The sequence below is a fragment of the Dendropsophus ebraccatus genome, chromosome 11 (assembly GCF_027789765.1).
Source record: "Dendropsophus ebraccatus isolate aDenEbr1 chromosome 11, aDenEbr1.pat, whole genome shotgun sequence".
Classification (NCBI taxonomy): domain Eukaryota; kingdom Metazoa; phylum Chordata; class Amphibia; order Anura; family Hylidae; genus Dendropsophus; species Dendropsophus ebraccatus.
In genome coordinates this window covers 82,930,421-82,948,345 of record NC_091464.1, presented here as the reverse complement: position 1 = coordinate 82,948,345, position 17,925 = coordinate 82,930,421, and the positions used below count along the sequence as shown (strand labels likewise).

The 17,925-nt window shown below is 42.2% G+C and overlaps 1 protein-coding gene across 1 annotated transcript in view; it reads left to right on the top strand.

Annotated features, from left to right (window-relative positions):
• The first annotated feature begins 233 nt into the window (after positions 1-233).
• CPD (carboxypeptidase D) overlaps positions 234-17,925 on the top strand; it is a 72,762-nt gene continuing 55,070 nt past the window's right edge. Inside the window, exons 1-2 of the mRNA XM_069945822.1 lie at positions 234-962; positions 14,694-14,941. Of these exons, the coding sequence (XP_069801923.1) occupies positions 316-962; positions 14,694-14,941 (895 nt within the window). The 5' untranslated portion in view covers positions 234-315. The remainder of the gene's footprint in view (positions 963-14,693; positions 14,942-17,925) is intronic.

The window sequence follows — 17,925 nt, the reverse complement described above, 5'->3', positions numbered from 1 at the left end:
AAATCAAGCCAATGAGCGGAAGTGGGGCATTGAATAAAAAGAAATTCATAGTCTCGCCGGAAATGGGGCATAGTTAATTCTGGACAAACCACGCCTCCTGTCTACTATTGGTTCTTCAGCCTCCTATGTGCGTGTCCGAGAGCTAGCGCGTGTATGGGTTGTCACTATCACGTGTCAAAGAGCGGAAGTGGGGTTTGAAAGAAAAGAAGTTCTTAGCTGTCAGCTACGCCGGAAGTGGGGCAGAGAAACCGGAAGCGAGTGTCTCTAAGCGAGTGGGTTGGTTGCTAGGTGCAGGCAGGAAGTGAGGGTGACGGAATGATGGCAGCTGTTCAGTCAGGCTGGGGCAGGATGGCGGCTCCCGGACGGTGTCTCCCGTTGGTTTCCGCCCTTGTGTTCCTCTCAGCGGTCGCCAGCCCGGCACATATAAAGAAGGCGATGGAGGAGAGCCCGGAGACGTACAGCCGCTACTACAACCACAAGGAGCTGACGGAGCGGCTGCACTCCCTGGCACAGGCGTACCCGGAGCTGTGCCGGCTCTCCAGCCTGGGCATGTCGGTGGAGGGGCGGGAGCTGTGGGTCATGAGGGTGACCGCTGACCCCGACACGGCTCCCCCGGACCGGCCGCAGTTCAAGTACGTGGGGAACATGCACGGGGACGAGACGGTGTCCCGCCAGGTGCTCGTCTACCTGCTGCAGCACCTGCTGGAGAACTACGGCCGCGACCCGCGCCTCTCCCGCCTCCTCAACAGCACCGACATCTACATCGTGCCCAGCCTCAACCCGGACGGCTACGAGAGGGCGCGGGAGGGCGACTGCCAGGGCCACGAGGGCGGCCGGGAGAACGCACGGAACATGGACCTCAACCGCAACTTCCCGGACCAGTTCTCCCGGCAGCAGCAGCAGCCCGACCCGCAGCAGGTGCCCGAGGTGGTGGCCATGATGAGGTGGATCCAGGAGAACAGGTGAGCGGCCGACCCTAGGCCTGCTGGGGAAAAACTACAACTCCCAGCATGCCTGGACCTGTGCAGCATTGCTGTAGTAGAGGGATAGTATCCCAACCTGTGGCTCCCAAACTACAACACCCACCTGGAAGCTGTCAGGGCATGCTGGGAGTTGTAGTTTTGCCACAGGTTGCAGATCAGCCTGCGGAGGAAATAAAACTGTAAGACTACAGTAGCATCCATAGCTGGTTACTAGGACAGAGAAGCCCCAACTGATATCAGAAAGTTATATAGATTTGTAATTTACTCAAGTCTTCCTGTACTTATCAGCTGCTGTATGTCCTGCAGGAAGTGTTGTTTTATTTTCAGTCTGACATAGTGCTGCCACCTCTGGCCCAGAGTCTCAGTTTTCTATGACTCTCCATAGAAAACTTCTCCAGCTCTGGACAGTTCTTGACATGGACAGAGGCGGCAACTAGGGATGAGCGAACCGGCCGAGGTTTAGGTTCGTATGAACCTGAACTATCGGCTTCTGATTCCCGCTGTCTGCCCACTCCGTGGAGAGTGTGGATACAGCCTGAGGACCGCCTGGAAAACTGGGATTATGGCTATGGCTGTATCCCAGTTTTCCATGCGGCCATCAAGTTTGTGTCCACCCTCTCCACGGAGCGGGCAGACAGGGGGAATCAGAAGACAATAGTTCAGGTTCATACGAACCCAAACCTCGGCCGGTTCGCTCATCCCTAGTGGCAACAGAGAGCATTGTGTCAGACTGGAGAGAATACACCAGTTCCTGCAGGACATACAGCAGATGATAAGTACTTAAAGGGGTTGTCCAGCAAAAATATTTTTCTTTCAAATCAACTGATGTCAGAAAGTTATATGGATTTGTAATTTACTTCTATTAAAAAAAAAATCCCAAATCTTCCTGTACTTATCAGCTGCTGCATGTCCTGCTGGAAATGTTTTATTTCTAGTCTGACACAGTTCTCTCTGCTGACATCTCTGGCCAGACAGGAACTCTGTCTCGGTTTTCTATGAATCCCCATAGAAAACCTCTCCTGCTCTGGACAGTTCCTGTCTCAGTCAGAGATGTCAGCAGAGAGCACTGTGTCAGACTGAAAAAAAAAACACTTCCTGCAGGACATACAGCAGCTGATAAGTATGGAATAACTTGAGATTTTTTAATAGAAGCAAATTACAAATCTATATAACTTTCTGATATCAGTTGATTTAAAAGAAAAAGATTTTTGCTGGACAACCCCTTTAAAAATTGTGTGGTCCTCCTGTGCTGTGCCTGTACTATAACTAAGACTGAGGTCACATCACACAGTGTGTAAGCTCGCTCTATATCATGGACTGAACTCTGGACTGGGCTGCCTGCATGATATAACGTATTATGTTACAGTGACCTGTGGAACTTCTAGAGCAGTATGCTACTGACAGGACTGTGTCTGTTCTGAAGCAAGGAGCTTTACAGTGTCAGTGTCCTGTGATTGTCATTTTCAGAAATCAATAGTACAAGCAATTTTACGAAACTCTGTAATAGGTTTTATTTAGCAAAAGAGTTTTCTTCTGTACTCAAACAGCTGTCTTCCCCTCACCCCCCAACTTCAGAAGCTGGATTTTTGTGTCCATTATACTCTATACAGAAGAGGAGAGGGGTCCAGGGGGATGAGTGAGCATGCAGCTCTGCAAAGCACAACACCCTGCAATCTTCTCTCACCAAGACCCCAGATAAGCACTGACCTTTCTGACCTTTGAATCCAGTGTTTTATGTGCCCAGACAGGCTCCAAACTGTACAGCTGCTTTTCTCCTCTTCCTGCTCACGTATCCCCCTCAGCCCCTCCCCCTTCCATCGCTTATAATGGACACAGCAGAACCGTCTTCACTTTGCTCCTTTGTAATGTCGACGGCTTTGCCTGATAATAAGCAGAAGTGATGATAAGAAGTTAAGGGAGGCTGGAAAACAGCTTTTTTTAGTACAGAAAGGCTTTTCTCGCCTAATAAAATCTATTACAGAGTTTTTTTAAATCACTTGTACTATTGATTTCTGCAATAAAAATTAAAATGACAGCTACACTTCAAAGTGTCACTGTCATCAAAAAACTTTTGGCAGAGACATGTCAAAAGTTTTGATCGGTCCGGTTCTGAGTGTTCATACCAATGGGGAGAGGAATACGCTGCAGCACGTCCACTCTGTGTCCATGAACTCAGTCAGGCTCCATAGATTTATAGATTTACATTATGAGCCTGAGTTTGGAGTTCATTGTCTTAGTGCATATTCACACAGCTAATAAAAGTGCTGACTTCTGCCCCCGGACCAGCACAGTTATACATGAGTAACCATCTCCCACTGACTTTAACTGGAAACATCTTTGCAGTTTGTATAAACCACATTGCGAATTTTACAGCATGGAAAAAGTGACGTCATTTTTCTGCAAAGAGTAAATCCACATGGATTTCATATCTGGATACTATACAGATTATAAGGCAGTTGATGTTGGTGACCATTCCCCTATACAGTATGTGGTGGCGGGCTAAGAATGAGAGATTACTAAGTTATATATTGGTAATAAGTAATCGGACTGATGATCTAGACATAGTAATGGTTAGTGATAGTCTGACGTCACCTTATATTTATGCACTTAAGGTACGGCCTCTATTTCCATTAGAAACTAACTGCACCAGAACGGCACCAAGGAGGAAGGTAAGACACACCCTCCTCCTCAGAGTCTCCTGTCTAATAGGGACATATCTGCAGGTTAGATTCATTAACCTGCTAATAGTTCCCCTTTAAAGACATCCTTCTGCTGTTTCTGTCCTTCATATAATCTCTCAGTGGAGCAGTAGATCGGGTGCTTGTCCTCTGCTCAATTTACTTCTCCTTACTGTCATCCTGTAGTGAGCGAAGAAGGAACTGGGAGTAACCCAGCTGTAATGATAGCTGGTGGGACAAGTAGTACATTTACTTATGGTAAAACCCCTTTAGAAGAAATCTGTCCCTCGGTTTATACTTTGTATTCTAGGGCAGCATGACATAGCGACAGACACACTGAGCTCAGCACTTTATTATCAGTGAAAGTAATTATAGGGAACTTGCAGTTGCGGTGCTGGCAGCATATCCATGAGATGCAGACATTGCTGACTGACGGCGCTCCACCTATGCACTGTAAGAGGCTATTGTGACAAGTAGCTGAGATTTTGCGGATTTCCCTCGTACTTTTGCAAACTGATAACCTGCACCAAAAATCCTCCCAATTGGCGCAGCTTTGTTGTGCTGATTTTAATTGCAATTGCCAAGAAAAATTAGTGACCCGTGTGAACGTGCACTTACAGGGAGAATGCTGTCAGTCAGCGGTGGGTGGGGGAACCGCCATCTCAGAAATACATGGGGCTCCTGGCTCAGATTACGTTTCTTGGGTAGAAACAACCCTGCTCATGTTGTGGCACTTTGAGCAGCAAACCTGCCGTATGTGAACAGAGCCTTAAAAGGGTAGTTCACCTAAAAACGTTTTCTTTCGGATCAACTGGTGCCAGAGATTATTTATTTACTTCTATTTAAAAAAATCTCCAGTCTTCCATTACTTATCAGCTGCTGTATGTCCTGCATGACGTGGTGAGTTCTTTCCAGTCTGACACTGTGCTCTCTGCTGCCACCTCTGTCCATGTCAGGAACTGTTCAGAGCAGTAGCAAATCCCCATAGAAAACCTCCCCTGCTCTCCAGACTGGAAAGAATACCATTGATAAAGGTTTTGTAATGGGATTTGCTACTGGACAGTTCCTGACATGGACAGAGGTGGCAGCACAGAGCACTGCGTCAGCAACGGAGAGAATACACCACTTCCTGTAGGACATGCGGCAGCTGATAAGTACTGGAGGACTGGACATTTTTTTCCATAGAAGTAAATTACAAATCTCTGGCACTTTGGGGCTCTCCAGAAGACATTGCTGAATTCATGTGTCACTGTCTCCTATACAGCAGCGTGCACCTGCTGACACATTGAGTCATTCCTCTCCTGATATCATACACTGCATCTCCTGGTGACCTCATTGGCCATCTTATTTCATTACTGTTATCTCTTCTATATTGCTGGTTTGTATTCCCTCCTATTGGCAGCTGCCCCAGTACTCATTTTGCTATTGGATTACGTGGTCATTTGGTTATTTGAATGGATGATGTGTCCTTAGAGTTCATCAGATAGGAACATTAGGAACAGCGCTCTGCATCTGAGTGCGTAACGGCCGGTTGGCTCAGTCAGTGTCACACATGCCGGACATACCTATATGGTGGAGATTGTATTCATTAGGTAATAAGCCAAACGCTGTACCTGACGTTTTTGTGGTACATTTTTTCATTCTGTGTTTTTTTTTTTCTTTTTTTCAGTTTTTTTTTATTGTACATAAAAATGTGGCCGACCATGGTTTTGTGTAGATTAGAATAAAAAAAGGATACATTTATTTTTTTATAATAGATGTTAATCGAAAAAACGGATCAATACAGATGCACACAAATGCATCTGTTCTTAGTAAAAATGGATTAAAAAAACATTTGCTTTAAGTTTTGCAGATGGATAAAACGGCGGCGGTCCTTATTTTGAACCGTGGCCTGACGCTGTTCTGTTCCCGGGCACGGACCAGGGGTGAAGCACTGTAGGCAAGCCTGCTTGCCCACAGTCGGAGGAAACCCCCGGCCCTCTATGATGCAGCTCAATTAGAATGGAGCCACATCATTGAGGGGCGGAGGTGCAGCACTTCAGCAGCTTGGCTCCGCCTCTTTGACTCCTTTGCTGGAGACAATAACCAAGATTTCTATGAATTATGAAAAGGCCAAGAACTTTGCAGAAGGTACTGTTTTATGGCTCCATTATCTGTCAGCCCGCCTGCCGCCCTCAGTATGGATTTGTATACTTTCCTTCCCATACTGTCTACATAGGAAATCCCCATTAGCCCTGTGATCAATGAGTGTGGAGACTTTATAAGCGTGTCTGGATGTAGAATGGGTTGCTCCTTTGTCCTGCAGGTATCTCCTGACGTTACTTTGCCTTTGGCACATACTTTTCTTAGAGGTCTATGACAAAGCTGTAAAACCAGCTCATTCAGTTCTACCTGAAAAAAAAAACAAAATCATTAAATGTCACCGTCTTTCCATTCATCATAAGCCAGCATTACATCCCACCTTATCCCGCTGTAACCATGGAAGGCTTTGTGAGTCATTACAGAGATCCCCTGAGATCTCTTCACTCATCCCTTACAGGTGACCATTGTTTTCCTCTGTGGTATAAAAAAACCCTTAACAAGTCTTAATTTTAATAGTTTAAGGAATAGAAAGTGTAGATCCACAACATGACCTATATAACACTGAGGAAACCACGGACCAAGTGCAGAAATTGTGCAGGAAATAAAGCAGAAGAGACAGGATACTTGTGATCTGCATCTTCTGTATCTATGGGCTTAAAGTGTGTGTGTGTGTGTGTGTGTGTGTGTGTGTGTGTGTGTGTGTGTAGAGAGAGATAGAGAGATAATATAATACGTTTTAGACATGTGGCTTCTCATTGAGACCTTTTAAGGCCCTATTATATATTCCCCTATTATACGAGATGACTGTCTGCCCAATGGGGCTGATTCAGGCAGATATTGTACCATGTAATAAAACAATGATCATCTAAGGAGACGATCATCAGCTGATCATTGTCTTTCAACATGTTGAAAAATCATCAGCTGCGGGCTGTGCATCACTCCGTGTAATAGGAGAATGTATGTAGAAAATAATAAGCATATATACTTGCCTGCCTGCGCTCCCCGGTGTCGTCCTGCCTCCTCCCAGCTGACTCTAATAGGGCCTTTAGCTAAAGACCCTATTCCACGGAACGATTATCGTTCATAAACTCGCTCCAACGACCGCTCGTTAACGATCACTAAATGTTTTTTTGTTTTTTTTTTAAGCAAACTATAACACATAACATGAACGATATATGTAGTGTAACGATTATTTTTCGGTCGTTACATGGTCGTTTAAAACATTCGCCGGGGTGATCATGACCACACCTACTGAAAGATTTCTTAATTTTACGAACAGATTAGCGAATTATCTTTCAAAGACCAACAATTTTTTTCGACATGCCGAAAAACAATTTTGAACTACAATATAACGATTTTGCCTTTGTCGTTCGCTCGTTTACACCAATTCCACAAAGCGATTATTGTTAACGAGCGGTCGTGGGAGCGGGTTTATGAACGATAATTGTTCCGTGGAATAGGGCCTTAACGCATCTTATCAGCAAGGACAGCTGACAGGTGGGATTACTGAGCATTAGACAAGATGATGGAAAATCTCCTTGTTCCGCTACTTTTTGGAATAGTTAGTTGAAGGGGTTATCCAGGATTAGAAAAATCACAGCTGCTTTCTTGCAGAAACAGCACCACACCCATCTCCCAGTTGTATGAGGTAATACAAGTCACCTCCATCCACTTCAGTGGAACTGCGTTTTAAAACCTCACCCAAAATGAGGATAATGGAGGACAATGCACGGTTATCTGATGAGGGGAGTCAGGCTCCTGAACCGTGTAATATCTGTGCCATTTGCAATAAACTCCATTGTACTGACTTTGACTATTGTGGCTATTCTTCTAGACAGCGCTGGTAAAAAGTACCTTCCTTTCGTTTCTTATTTTTCCCAATAATAGAGGACAAGCAGCCATTTTTTCTATACCTAGATAACCCCTTTAAAGTGTCACTGTTTGCTTTTTTTTTTTTTTTTTTTACAGAAATCACAGGCGATTTTAAGAAACTTTGTAATTGGGTTTATTAGCCGAAAAAAATGCATTTTTATCATGAAAAAGCAGTTTTAAGCTCTCCCCCCTGTCTTCTTATTGATTTCTACAAAAAACAAAACAAAACCCGGCAGTGACACTTTAACTCAGAACTATTCTGTGGCTGATTATCAATTTAGCCCTGTGTGTGAGTATTTTCAGAGGGCATCCTTTTTAGTGGGGTTGTAATGTTAGGATATATGGACATTATGGAGGAAGGTAGGGTGTCTCCTATTCAGATCACCCTCTGAGCCAGGATGGGAGCCACGTAAATCTATGAATGGCCGCCACATAATACTATATTTTTCTCGGTTGTTGCTGGGGAAATGGCTAACTGAACGTAACATATCGTAGCATATCAATGATTTAACCTCTGTTATATCCCAGAAGCCCCAGCATATCAATGATTTAAAGGGGTTATCCAGTGCTACAAAAACATTGCCACTTTTCCCCCTACTGTTGTCTCCAGGTCAGGCGTGGTTTGCAATTAAGCTCCATTTACTTCAATGGAACTGAGTTTCAAAACCGCACCCAAACTGGAGACAACAGTAGGGGGAAAGTGGCCATGTTTTTGTAGCGCTGGATAACCCCTTTAACATCTAATCACTGTGGAGGCCACATCCTGAAAGGGCTTTTCTCTAAAAGAAGAAGAAATAATATAAATATATAGTCCTGTATATATACAAAAAGGATCGCCCACAGCACTCCAGATAAGTTGAAAATTCAAAAAAAGTGTTTTATTCCATGATGGTGCAGCACAGCAAACAAGTCAAAAGTGCGACGTTTCGACGACCTACCGTCGTCTTTTTCAAGCATGACTAACAGAAAACAACAGACCTCTTTATACATGTGTGGTAATTAGTGCAGGGACGTGATTGGTGCACAGGTGTTGGATTAATCAGAGTTTGACAGGCAAACACAATGTGAATACATTCTGAGTGTATAATAAAAAAAGTGAAAAATTAGTGTGTAATAAAAGATTAAGCTTAAGCCGGACGGCGGATTACATAATAATAAAGTTATGAACATAGATGAAAAAACATTTTTCTTTATATCATCACACTGTGATCCGGCTCACCACTCTGGCTGTTTGGGATTCAGGAACCTCAGGCAAACATACGCAGGTGCACTAAAGTGGAATGCTTTGTCAGTGCATCTACTGCGTGTAGTAACATTTCCTTGAGCGCTGTTCACATGCTGGTGTGGTCACATTTCCTTGAGCGTTGTTCACATACTGGTGTGGTCTCCGGTACTCGGAATGATTCTGTTGTGCGGACGCTTCACCCCGGGTCTAAGTTGTCTGGCCCGGTACCGCTGTCTCCACTATCCTTTCTCGGATTCCAAAAAAAATTTTTTTAAAAAATTTTTTTTTAAAAAAGTCACCAGTTTTTTTTGTGATCCCATACGTGTGTCTGGTAGCGTATGTTCCGATACTTAAGGAGCCCTTATATGGATATCGCATCACCCCGAAGTATTCGGTACCGCGTCATCCTGGGTTCCTATGGCCACTCCTGGCCTTTTCTCAGACTAACGCTCCAAAAAAAACACCCGGTAAATCGCTCTTTGTGAACACACACAGATAAAATCAATAAGAAAAAAAGGAAAGAAAAAGAAAGAAAAAAAAGTTGCCTGGGTTCCAATAGGTGTCTTCGCAGGTGGTGAGTCTTCACACTGTGTTATTAGTATGATCTAAAAAAATAGAAAAAATCATTATTAAATCATATAATGAATCAAGATCTATTATTTACAATATTTACTGCGGGGTTTGTCAGTCAAAGATAGCGGAATAGAGGAAATACATCCAATCACCTCAGTTGGTGTTTAGTAGTTTTATATTCAACATTTAAACCATGTGTACCTAATGCCTCTGTTTTAAAGATCCACTGTAGTTCTCTTTTTTTCAATGCCAGTTGTCGGTCACCTCCTCGTGGAGATGAAAACACTCTATCTATCACCATACATTTGAGGTCACTCTCTTTGTGGTTCATTTCTGTGAAATGTTTGGCAACAGGTAAGTCCATTTTCTTTTTACGGATACTGTACCGATGTTGGTTAAAACGTGTTTTAAAGTCCCAAGTGGTCTCCCCTATATAGATCTTATTACAGGGGCACCATAGGACATACACAACATAATCTGAATTACAAGTAAGGTAATGTTTAATCTTGTATTCTTTTTTGGTTGCAGGATGTATGAAGGAGGTACCCTTGGACATGTATTTACAATTCACACATCCCAAACATGGATAGGATCCAAGTTTTCGTGATGTGAGGTAAGTTTGAGTATCTTGTTTGTTGTCACGTATCTCAGTTTTAACTATTTTATCCCTTAGATTGTATCCTCTTCTGTATGAAAACAAGGGGGGGGTTTGGAGTTCTGGGATATTGGGAAAATTGCGTTTAACTATGGGCCAATATTTGTTAATCATTTGTCCAATTTTAGGTGAAAAATGTGTGTATGTGGATATGAATGGAATACGTGTTGTTGCATTCCTATTGCCTTCACCTCTAAGTAGTGTCTCTCTACTCATCTGCTTAACCTGTTCTTTACATTCATCTAATAGACCAGCAGGATAGCCCCTGCTGGTAAATTGTTTGCTCATGTGTTCAAGTGTCACATCAAGATCATCGCTTTTTTTCTATGATCCTTCTAGCCCTTATCATTTGGCTTTTAGGGAGGGATCTCACCATTTTTTTAGGATGACAGCTATTATACAACAATACGTTGTTGCAGTCCGTAGGTTTTACATATATATTGGGGACTAACCTGTTGCCCTCCACTGTCACTTCCACGTCCAGAAAATTCATTTTGGTGTCGTCATAAGAACATGTGAATTTGATGGTTTCATCAATTTCATTCAGATGTTTAACAAAGGCTTCCAAAGCCACATGTCCACCGGTCCAGATAACGAAAATATCGTCTATGAAACGTTTCCAAGTCAGTACATGCTGAAAATGGTTGGTTCCATAGACTTTATTTTCCTCCAAATATGACATAACAATATTTGCAAAGGTGGGGGCTACATTAGCCCCCATAGCCACGCCCCTTTTCTGTAAAAAGATTTTTTTGTCAAAACAAAAGTAATTATTAGTCAGATTTAATTCCAACAGTCTCATTATGAAGTCCCTTTCCTTGGGTTTAAGTGTCAAATGCATTAGCATATCAAGTGTGGCTGCTAAGCCCATGTCAAGTCTAATTGAGGTGTACAAACTGGTAACATCAAATGTTACCAGTAATGAACCCTCAGGAATGTATAGATCTTTAATAATTTTAAGGAAATGTGTCGTATCCTTTAAATGTGACCTAGATCCATCAACTAATGGTCTTAATATTTTATCCAAATATATAGAGATGTGACTAAGTATGGAGTCACGGCCGGACACAATCGGTCTCCCCGGCGGAGACTCCATATTCTTATGGATCTTGGGCAGGAAGTACAGACAAGGCAGTTTTGGGTGAGTGACTGTGAGAAATTGAACTGTTTTCTCATCAATGACATCTAGGTGTAAACCTTCCTGTAGTATTTTCTCAATAGAATTAGCAATTTTAAATCTGGGATCCCCCACCATTTCAACATATACATTTGTATCATGCAATTGTCTGTATGCCTCCTTCAAGTAATATTCCTTGTCCATCACCACGATGGCCCCACCCTTGTCGGCAGGTTTGATAATCACATCGTGGTTCTGGACAAGGGATTTGATGGCATCCAAATCAGCTGCTTTCATGTTATATCCTAACATGAAAGCAGCTGATTTGGATGCCATCAAATCCCTTGTCCAGAACCACGATGTGATTATCAAACCTGCCGACAAGGGTGGGGCCATCGTGGTGATGGACAAGGAATATTACTTGAAGGAGGCATACAGACAATTGCATGATACAAATGTATATGTTGAAATGGTGGGGGATCCCAGATTTAAAATTGCTAATTCTATTGAGAAAATACTACAGGAAGGTTTACACCTAGATGTCATTGATGAGAAAACAGTTCAATTTCTCACAGTCACTCACCCAAAACTGCCTTGTCTGTACTTCCTGCCCAAGATCCATAAGAATATGGAGTCTCCGCCGGGGAGACCGATTGTGTCCGGCCGTGACTCCATACTTAGTCACATCTCTATATATTTGGATAAAATATTAAGACCATTAGTTGATGGATCTAGGTCACATTTAAAGGATACGACACATTTCCTTAAAATTATTAAAGATCTATACATTCCTGAGGGTTCATTACTGGTAACATTTGATGTTACCAGTTTGTACACCTCAATTAGACTTGACATGGGCTTAGCAGCCACACTTGATATGCTAATGCATTTGACACTTAAACCCAAGGAAAGGGACTTCATAATGAGACTGTTGGAATTAAATCTGACTAATAATTACTTTTGTTTTGACAAAAAAATCTTTTTACAGAAAAGGGGCGTGGCTATGGGGGCTAATGTAGCCCCCACCTTTGCAAATATTGTTATGTCATATTTGGAGGAAAATAAAGTCTATGGAACCAACCATTTTCAGCATGTACTGACTTGGAAACGTTTCATAGACGATATTTTCGTTATCTGGACCGGTGGACATGTGGCTTTGGAAGCCTTTGTTAAACATCTGAATGAAATTGATGAAACCATCAAATTCACATGTTCTTATGACGACACCAAAATGAATTTTCTGGACGTGGAAGTGACAGTGGAGGGCAACAGGTTAGTCCCCAATATATATGTAAAACCTACGGACTGCAACAACGTATTGTTGTATAATAGCTGTCATCCTAAAAAAATGGTGAGATCCCTCCCTAAAAGCCAAATGATAAGGGCTAGAAGGATCATAGAAAAAAGCGATGATCTTGATGTGACACTTGAACACATGAGCAAACAATTTACCAGCAGGGGCTATCCTGCTGGTCTATTAGATGAATGTAAAGAACAGGTTAAGCAGATGAGTAGAGAGACACTACTTAGAGGTGAAGGCAATAGGAATGCAACAACACGTATTCCATTCATATCCACATACACACATTTTTCACCTAAAATTGGACAAATGATTAACAAATATTGGCCCATAGTTAAACGCAATTTTCCCAATATCCCAGAACTCCAAACCCCCCCCCTTGTTTTCATACAGAAGAGGATACAATCTAAGGGATAAAATAGTTAAAACTGAGATACGTGACAACAAACAAGATACTCAAACTTACCTCACATCACGAAAACTTGGATCCTATCCATGTTTGGGATGTGTGAATTGTAAATACATGTCCAAGGGTACCTCCTTCATACATCCTGCAACCAAAAAAGAATACAAGATTAAACATTACCTTACTTGTAATTCAGATTATGTTGTGTATGTCCTATGGTGCCCCTGTAATAAGATCTATATAGGGGAGACCACTTGGGACTTTAAAACACGTTTTAACCAACATCGGTACAGTATCCGTAAAAAGAAAATGGACTTACCTGTTGCCAAACATTTCACAGAAATGAACCACAAAGAGAGTGACCTCAAATGTATGGTGATAGATAGAGTGTTTTCATCTCCACGAGGAGGTGACCGACAACTGGCATTGAAAAAAAGAGAACTACAGTGGATCTTTAAAACAGAGGCATTAGGTACACATGGTTTAAATGTTGAATATAAAACTACTAAACACCAACTGAGGTGATTGGATGTATTTCCTCTATTCCGCTATCTTTGACTGACAAACCCCGCAGTAAATATTGTAAATAATAGATCTTGATTCATTATATGATTTAATAATGATTTTTTCTATTTTTTTAGATCATACTAATAACACAGTGTGAAGACTCACCACCTGCGAAGACACCTATTGGAACCCAGGCAACTTTTTTTCTTTCTTTTTCTTTCCTTTTTTTCTTATTGATTTTATCTGTGTGTGTTCACAAAGAGCGATTTACCGGGTGTTTTTTTTGGAGCGTTAGTCTGAGAAAAGGCCAGGAGTGGCCATAGGAACCCAGGATGACGCGGTACCGAATACTTCGGGGTGATGCGATATCCATATAAGGGCTCCTTAAGTATCGGAACATACGCTACCAGACACACGTATGGGATCACAAAAAAAACTGGTGACTTTTTTAAAAAAAAATTTTAAAAAAAAATTTTTTTTGGAATCCGAGAAAGGATAGTGGAGACAGCGGTACCGGGCCAGACAACTTAGACCCGGGGTGAAGCGTCCGCACAACAGAATCATTCCGAGTACCGGAGACCACACCAGTATGTGAACAACGCTCAAGGAAATGTGACCACACCAGCATGTGAACAGCGCTCAAGGAAATGTTACTACACGCAGTAGATGCACTGACAAAGCATTCCACTTTAGTGCACCTGCGTATGTTTGCCTGAGGTTCCTGAATCCCAAACAGCCAGAGTGGTGAGCCGGATCACAGTGTGATGATATAAAGAAAAATGTTTTTTCATCTATGTTCATAACTTTATTATTATGTAATCCGCCGTCCGGCTTAAGCTTAATCTTTTATTACACACTAATTTTTCACTTTTTTTATTATACACTCAGAATGTATTCACATTGTGTTTGCCTGTCAAACTCTGATTAATCCAACACCTGTGCACCAATCACGTCCCTGCACTAATTACCACACATGTATAAAGAGGTCTGTTGTTTTCTGTTAGTCATGCTTGAAAAAGACGACGGTAGGTCGTCGAAACGTCGCACTTTTGACTTGTTTGCTGTGCTGCACCATCATGGAATAAAACACTTTTTTTGAATTTTCAACTTATCTGGAGTGCTGTGGGCGATCCTTTTTGTATATATTTTGGAAGTCTTGGTCAAGACCACCTGCTGGCACCCTCCTGCAACAAGTTGTGCTGCTCTAGCTATACCTATACTATAGTCCTGTATATATTTACAGATCTTAAAGTGTTTTAATTAATTTTTTTTATTTTTTTTTGCCTGGCCCCCAGGTTTGTACTTTCTGGTAACCTTCATGGCGGCTCCGTTGTGGCCAGTTATCCTTACGATGATTCCAGTAGTCACATGGAAAGCGGATTCTACAGCAAGTCTTCAGATGACAAAGTGTTCCAGTACCTGGCCAAAGCTTACGCATCTAACCACCCAATAATGAAGACCGGCCATCCAAAGTGCAAGGGGGAAGAAAACGAGTTTTTCCCAGATGGGATTACGAATGGAGCCCACTGGTATGATGTGCAAGGTATGTGTCCAGATCAATTGTATGCTAGAATAGTGTTATAAGTGAAGATATAAGAAGCAGCCAGGAATTATATGTGGGTATGTATGTGTGTGTATGATATATATATATATATATATATATATATATACTCAAAGTCCGTTCAGCCCTTGTCTTAGGTGTAAAAAAATAAAGTGTATACGTTTCTGCGCGCTCCCTAGCTTTTGCCTGCAGCCGCTGTTGGAACTTCAGTCGCTATCTGAAATGACAGGCCGAAACTGGACCGTTTTGTAGCCTGATTGGCTGAGCGACCTGTCATTTCAGAGACTGGTGTTGAATTTCCAGCGGCAGCTGCAGGCAGAATCTAGGAGAACACCGTGGAGTGTGGACAGGTATGTATTAACTTTATTTATTTTTTACACTGTCATCAGTCGCAGGCCACGCATCGCTAATACACGTAGCAATGCACAATCAGCGGCGGATGACTTCTCAGCAGGTTGAAAGACAATTATCAACTGATGATCGCTTCTTTGGGTAATTGTTCTCTTTATTAGGGTACTATTACACAAAGCGATTATCAGCCGTACTTGCCCGTTTACCAGCCGTTCCGGACGATAATCGTTTTGTGTAAGAGGTCATGTCTTAAATCAGTGATCAGCCGACATTCACATTGTTGCTTGATCATTGACTTAAAGCATAACCTAAAATCCGTATAAGGATAGCCACGGTCTGCTGCCCGTCGTTCCATGTTATAGCACTGACAGCGTGCAGGGAATGAGGAGTAAGTGAGCACTGACCTGACAGGTCGGCACTTCCTTGCTTCTTATATCGGCCCGTGTAATAGGGCCCTTACATGGAGCGATAATCTGCCTTATCGGCTTGATTGGGCAGATCATCGCTCCGTGTAATAGGGCCTTATGTTGTGGTCCCGCTACATTTTTCAGGACTATGTTGTCTCTCCAGCTGGCAGTAGTGGATTTATTTACTGTATACCACTGTCCTTACTGATCTGTGATGTGGCTGCCTGTGTATGTGATTTATATAGCTAGATGAGATGATGTATTGTATGACTCATGATGGGGAACCAGGATATCCTGTACTTGAGATCAGCTTACAGTGACCAGTCTCAAGTAAATATATGTGTAAGGTTTGTCGGTGAAGTCACCCCAGAAGTGTCTCCTCATTGGCAGCCGTCCTATACTATCCTGGTAATATCCGTCAATGGAATATGTCGGGATGCAGCTCATTGACAAAAGTAACACCAAGTTGTCAGTTCTATTCATTTTTTTTATTGTTTTAGACGGAATTACAGAGGAGAGTCGCAAACATTGTTGCTGTATAGCTGATTGTAATAGACAGACAGGCCAATAGTTTACTTTTTAGCCCTACTGAGGTGTTTAAAGGGGTTGTTCACCAAAAATGTTTTTCTTTCAAATCAACTGGTGTCAGTAAAGTGCCAGAGATTTGTGTTTTACTTCTACTTAAAAAATCCCAGTACTTATCAGCTGCTTTATGTCCTGCAGGAAATGTATTCTTTTCTGTCTGACACAGTGCTCTCTGCTGCCACCTCTGTCCATGTCAGGAACTGTCCAGAGCAGTAGCAAATCCCCATAGAAAACCCCTCCTGCTCTCCAGACTGGAAAGAATAAACAACTTCCTGCAGGACATACAGCAGCTAAGTACTGGAAGAGTTGACATTTTTTCATAGAAGTAAATTACAAATCTCTGGCACTTGCTGAGACCAGTTGATTTAAAAGTTGTTTTTTTTTTGTTTTTTTTTTGTGAACTACCCCTTTAAAGCGCGAAAGATGCCTGATATCCCATTACTTTGGCTCCTTGTATAATTGATTCCTTAATCTATAGTCTGTGATCACCCCTGTTAGTAGGTAAAGTAATACACTGAGTATTTTAATGGTAATTATAGGGTCACCTGTCAGGAGATTGATGGTGAGCTAACCATGGAGAACAGGAAATACCACCCGCCTGATATTATTGAAAACCTATAGTGCTCCGGAGAGAACCGAGCTGATTGTTATCAGGTATATGGTATTTCCCGGTGCTCGTGGTCTGCTGACAGGTTCCCTATAATTAGCAGATAGTTTCCATCTGTAATGGTAGCTTTCTGACACAGGGCGAAATACAGACGTAATATTAAAGCATATCTATCAGTCTAAAAAACTTGTGACTTGTTAGAGGTTTTGATCAATGTGCATACTAGTGTTGAGAACCCCCATTGGTTTGTAAAAAGGGGGCAGAAGCACTCCCTCTATAAATCCGTACACATTCTGTGCCGCACTGTGGACACAGGGTTCAGCAAGCCTTTTATGCTCATTTATTTTTGTGATCAATGATGAGTCTCAGCATCCAGACCCCTACTGATTGATCAAAACCTCTGATGTGTTTTTCAAGGTGTATGGCCGTCTTATATTTACAGATTTTAATTTCTGTATGTTTTGTGAATCTAAATTGTGTAATTAGCGTTGAGCAAGACTATAGAGGGTTTTTCTTATGATTCCTTATTGTAGGTGGCACGTTTCTTTTAGTTGGGGGTTGTGACTTTTGGCATTTGTACCTCAGGTTTTATGTGATCTATTGGTGCTTGTAACATGAAGCAGAAAGCGGTTTCTACATTAGTCGCAGTTATGTCTTGGTGTAGGTAAAATACAATGGACTATTCATAAAGTCACAATCTCTGCCCAGGGGAAACCATACACTTTATTATTTGTGGCTGCAACCTGAGCCGTAACTTAATTAAAAGTAGAGTCGGCTTATGAGATGTGTGCTGGCGTGGAGACGCTACGGAGCTGCTATCAGGTCAGCTGGAATAGGATTGCTGAGGATAAGGTCTCCTGGCTCTGTTTTCACTGTCTAACCCTTGCCACCTGAGGCTGGGTTCACACTGCGTTTTTGCAGTCCATTTTTTGCAAAAAAAAACTGATGAAAATCTAATGTATTTTTGTCCAATTGTTTTGCTATTGACTTCCATAAAAAAAATTAAATAAAATGCA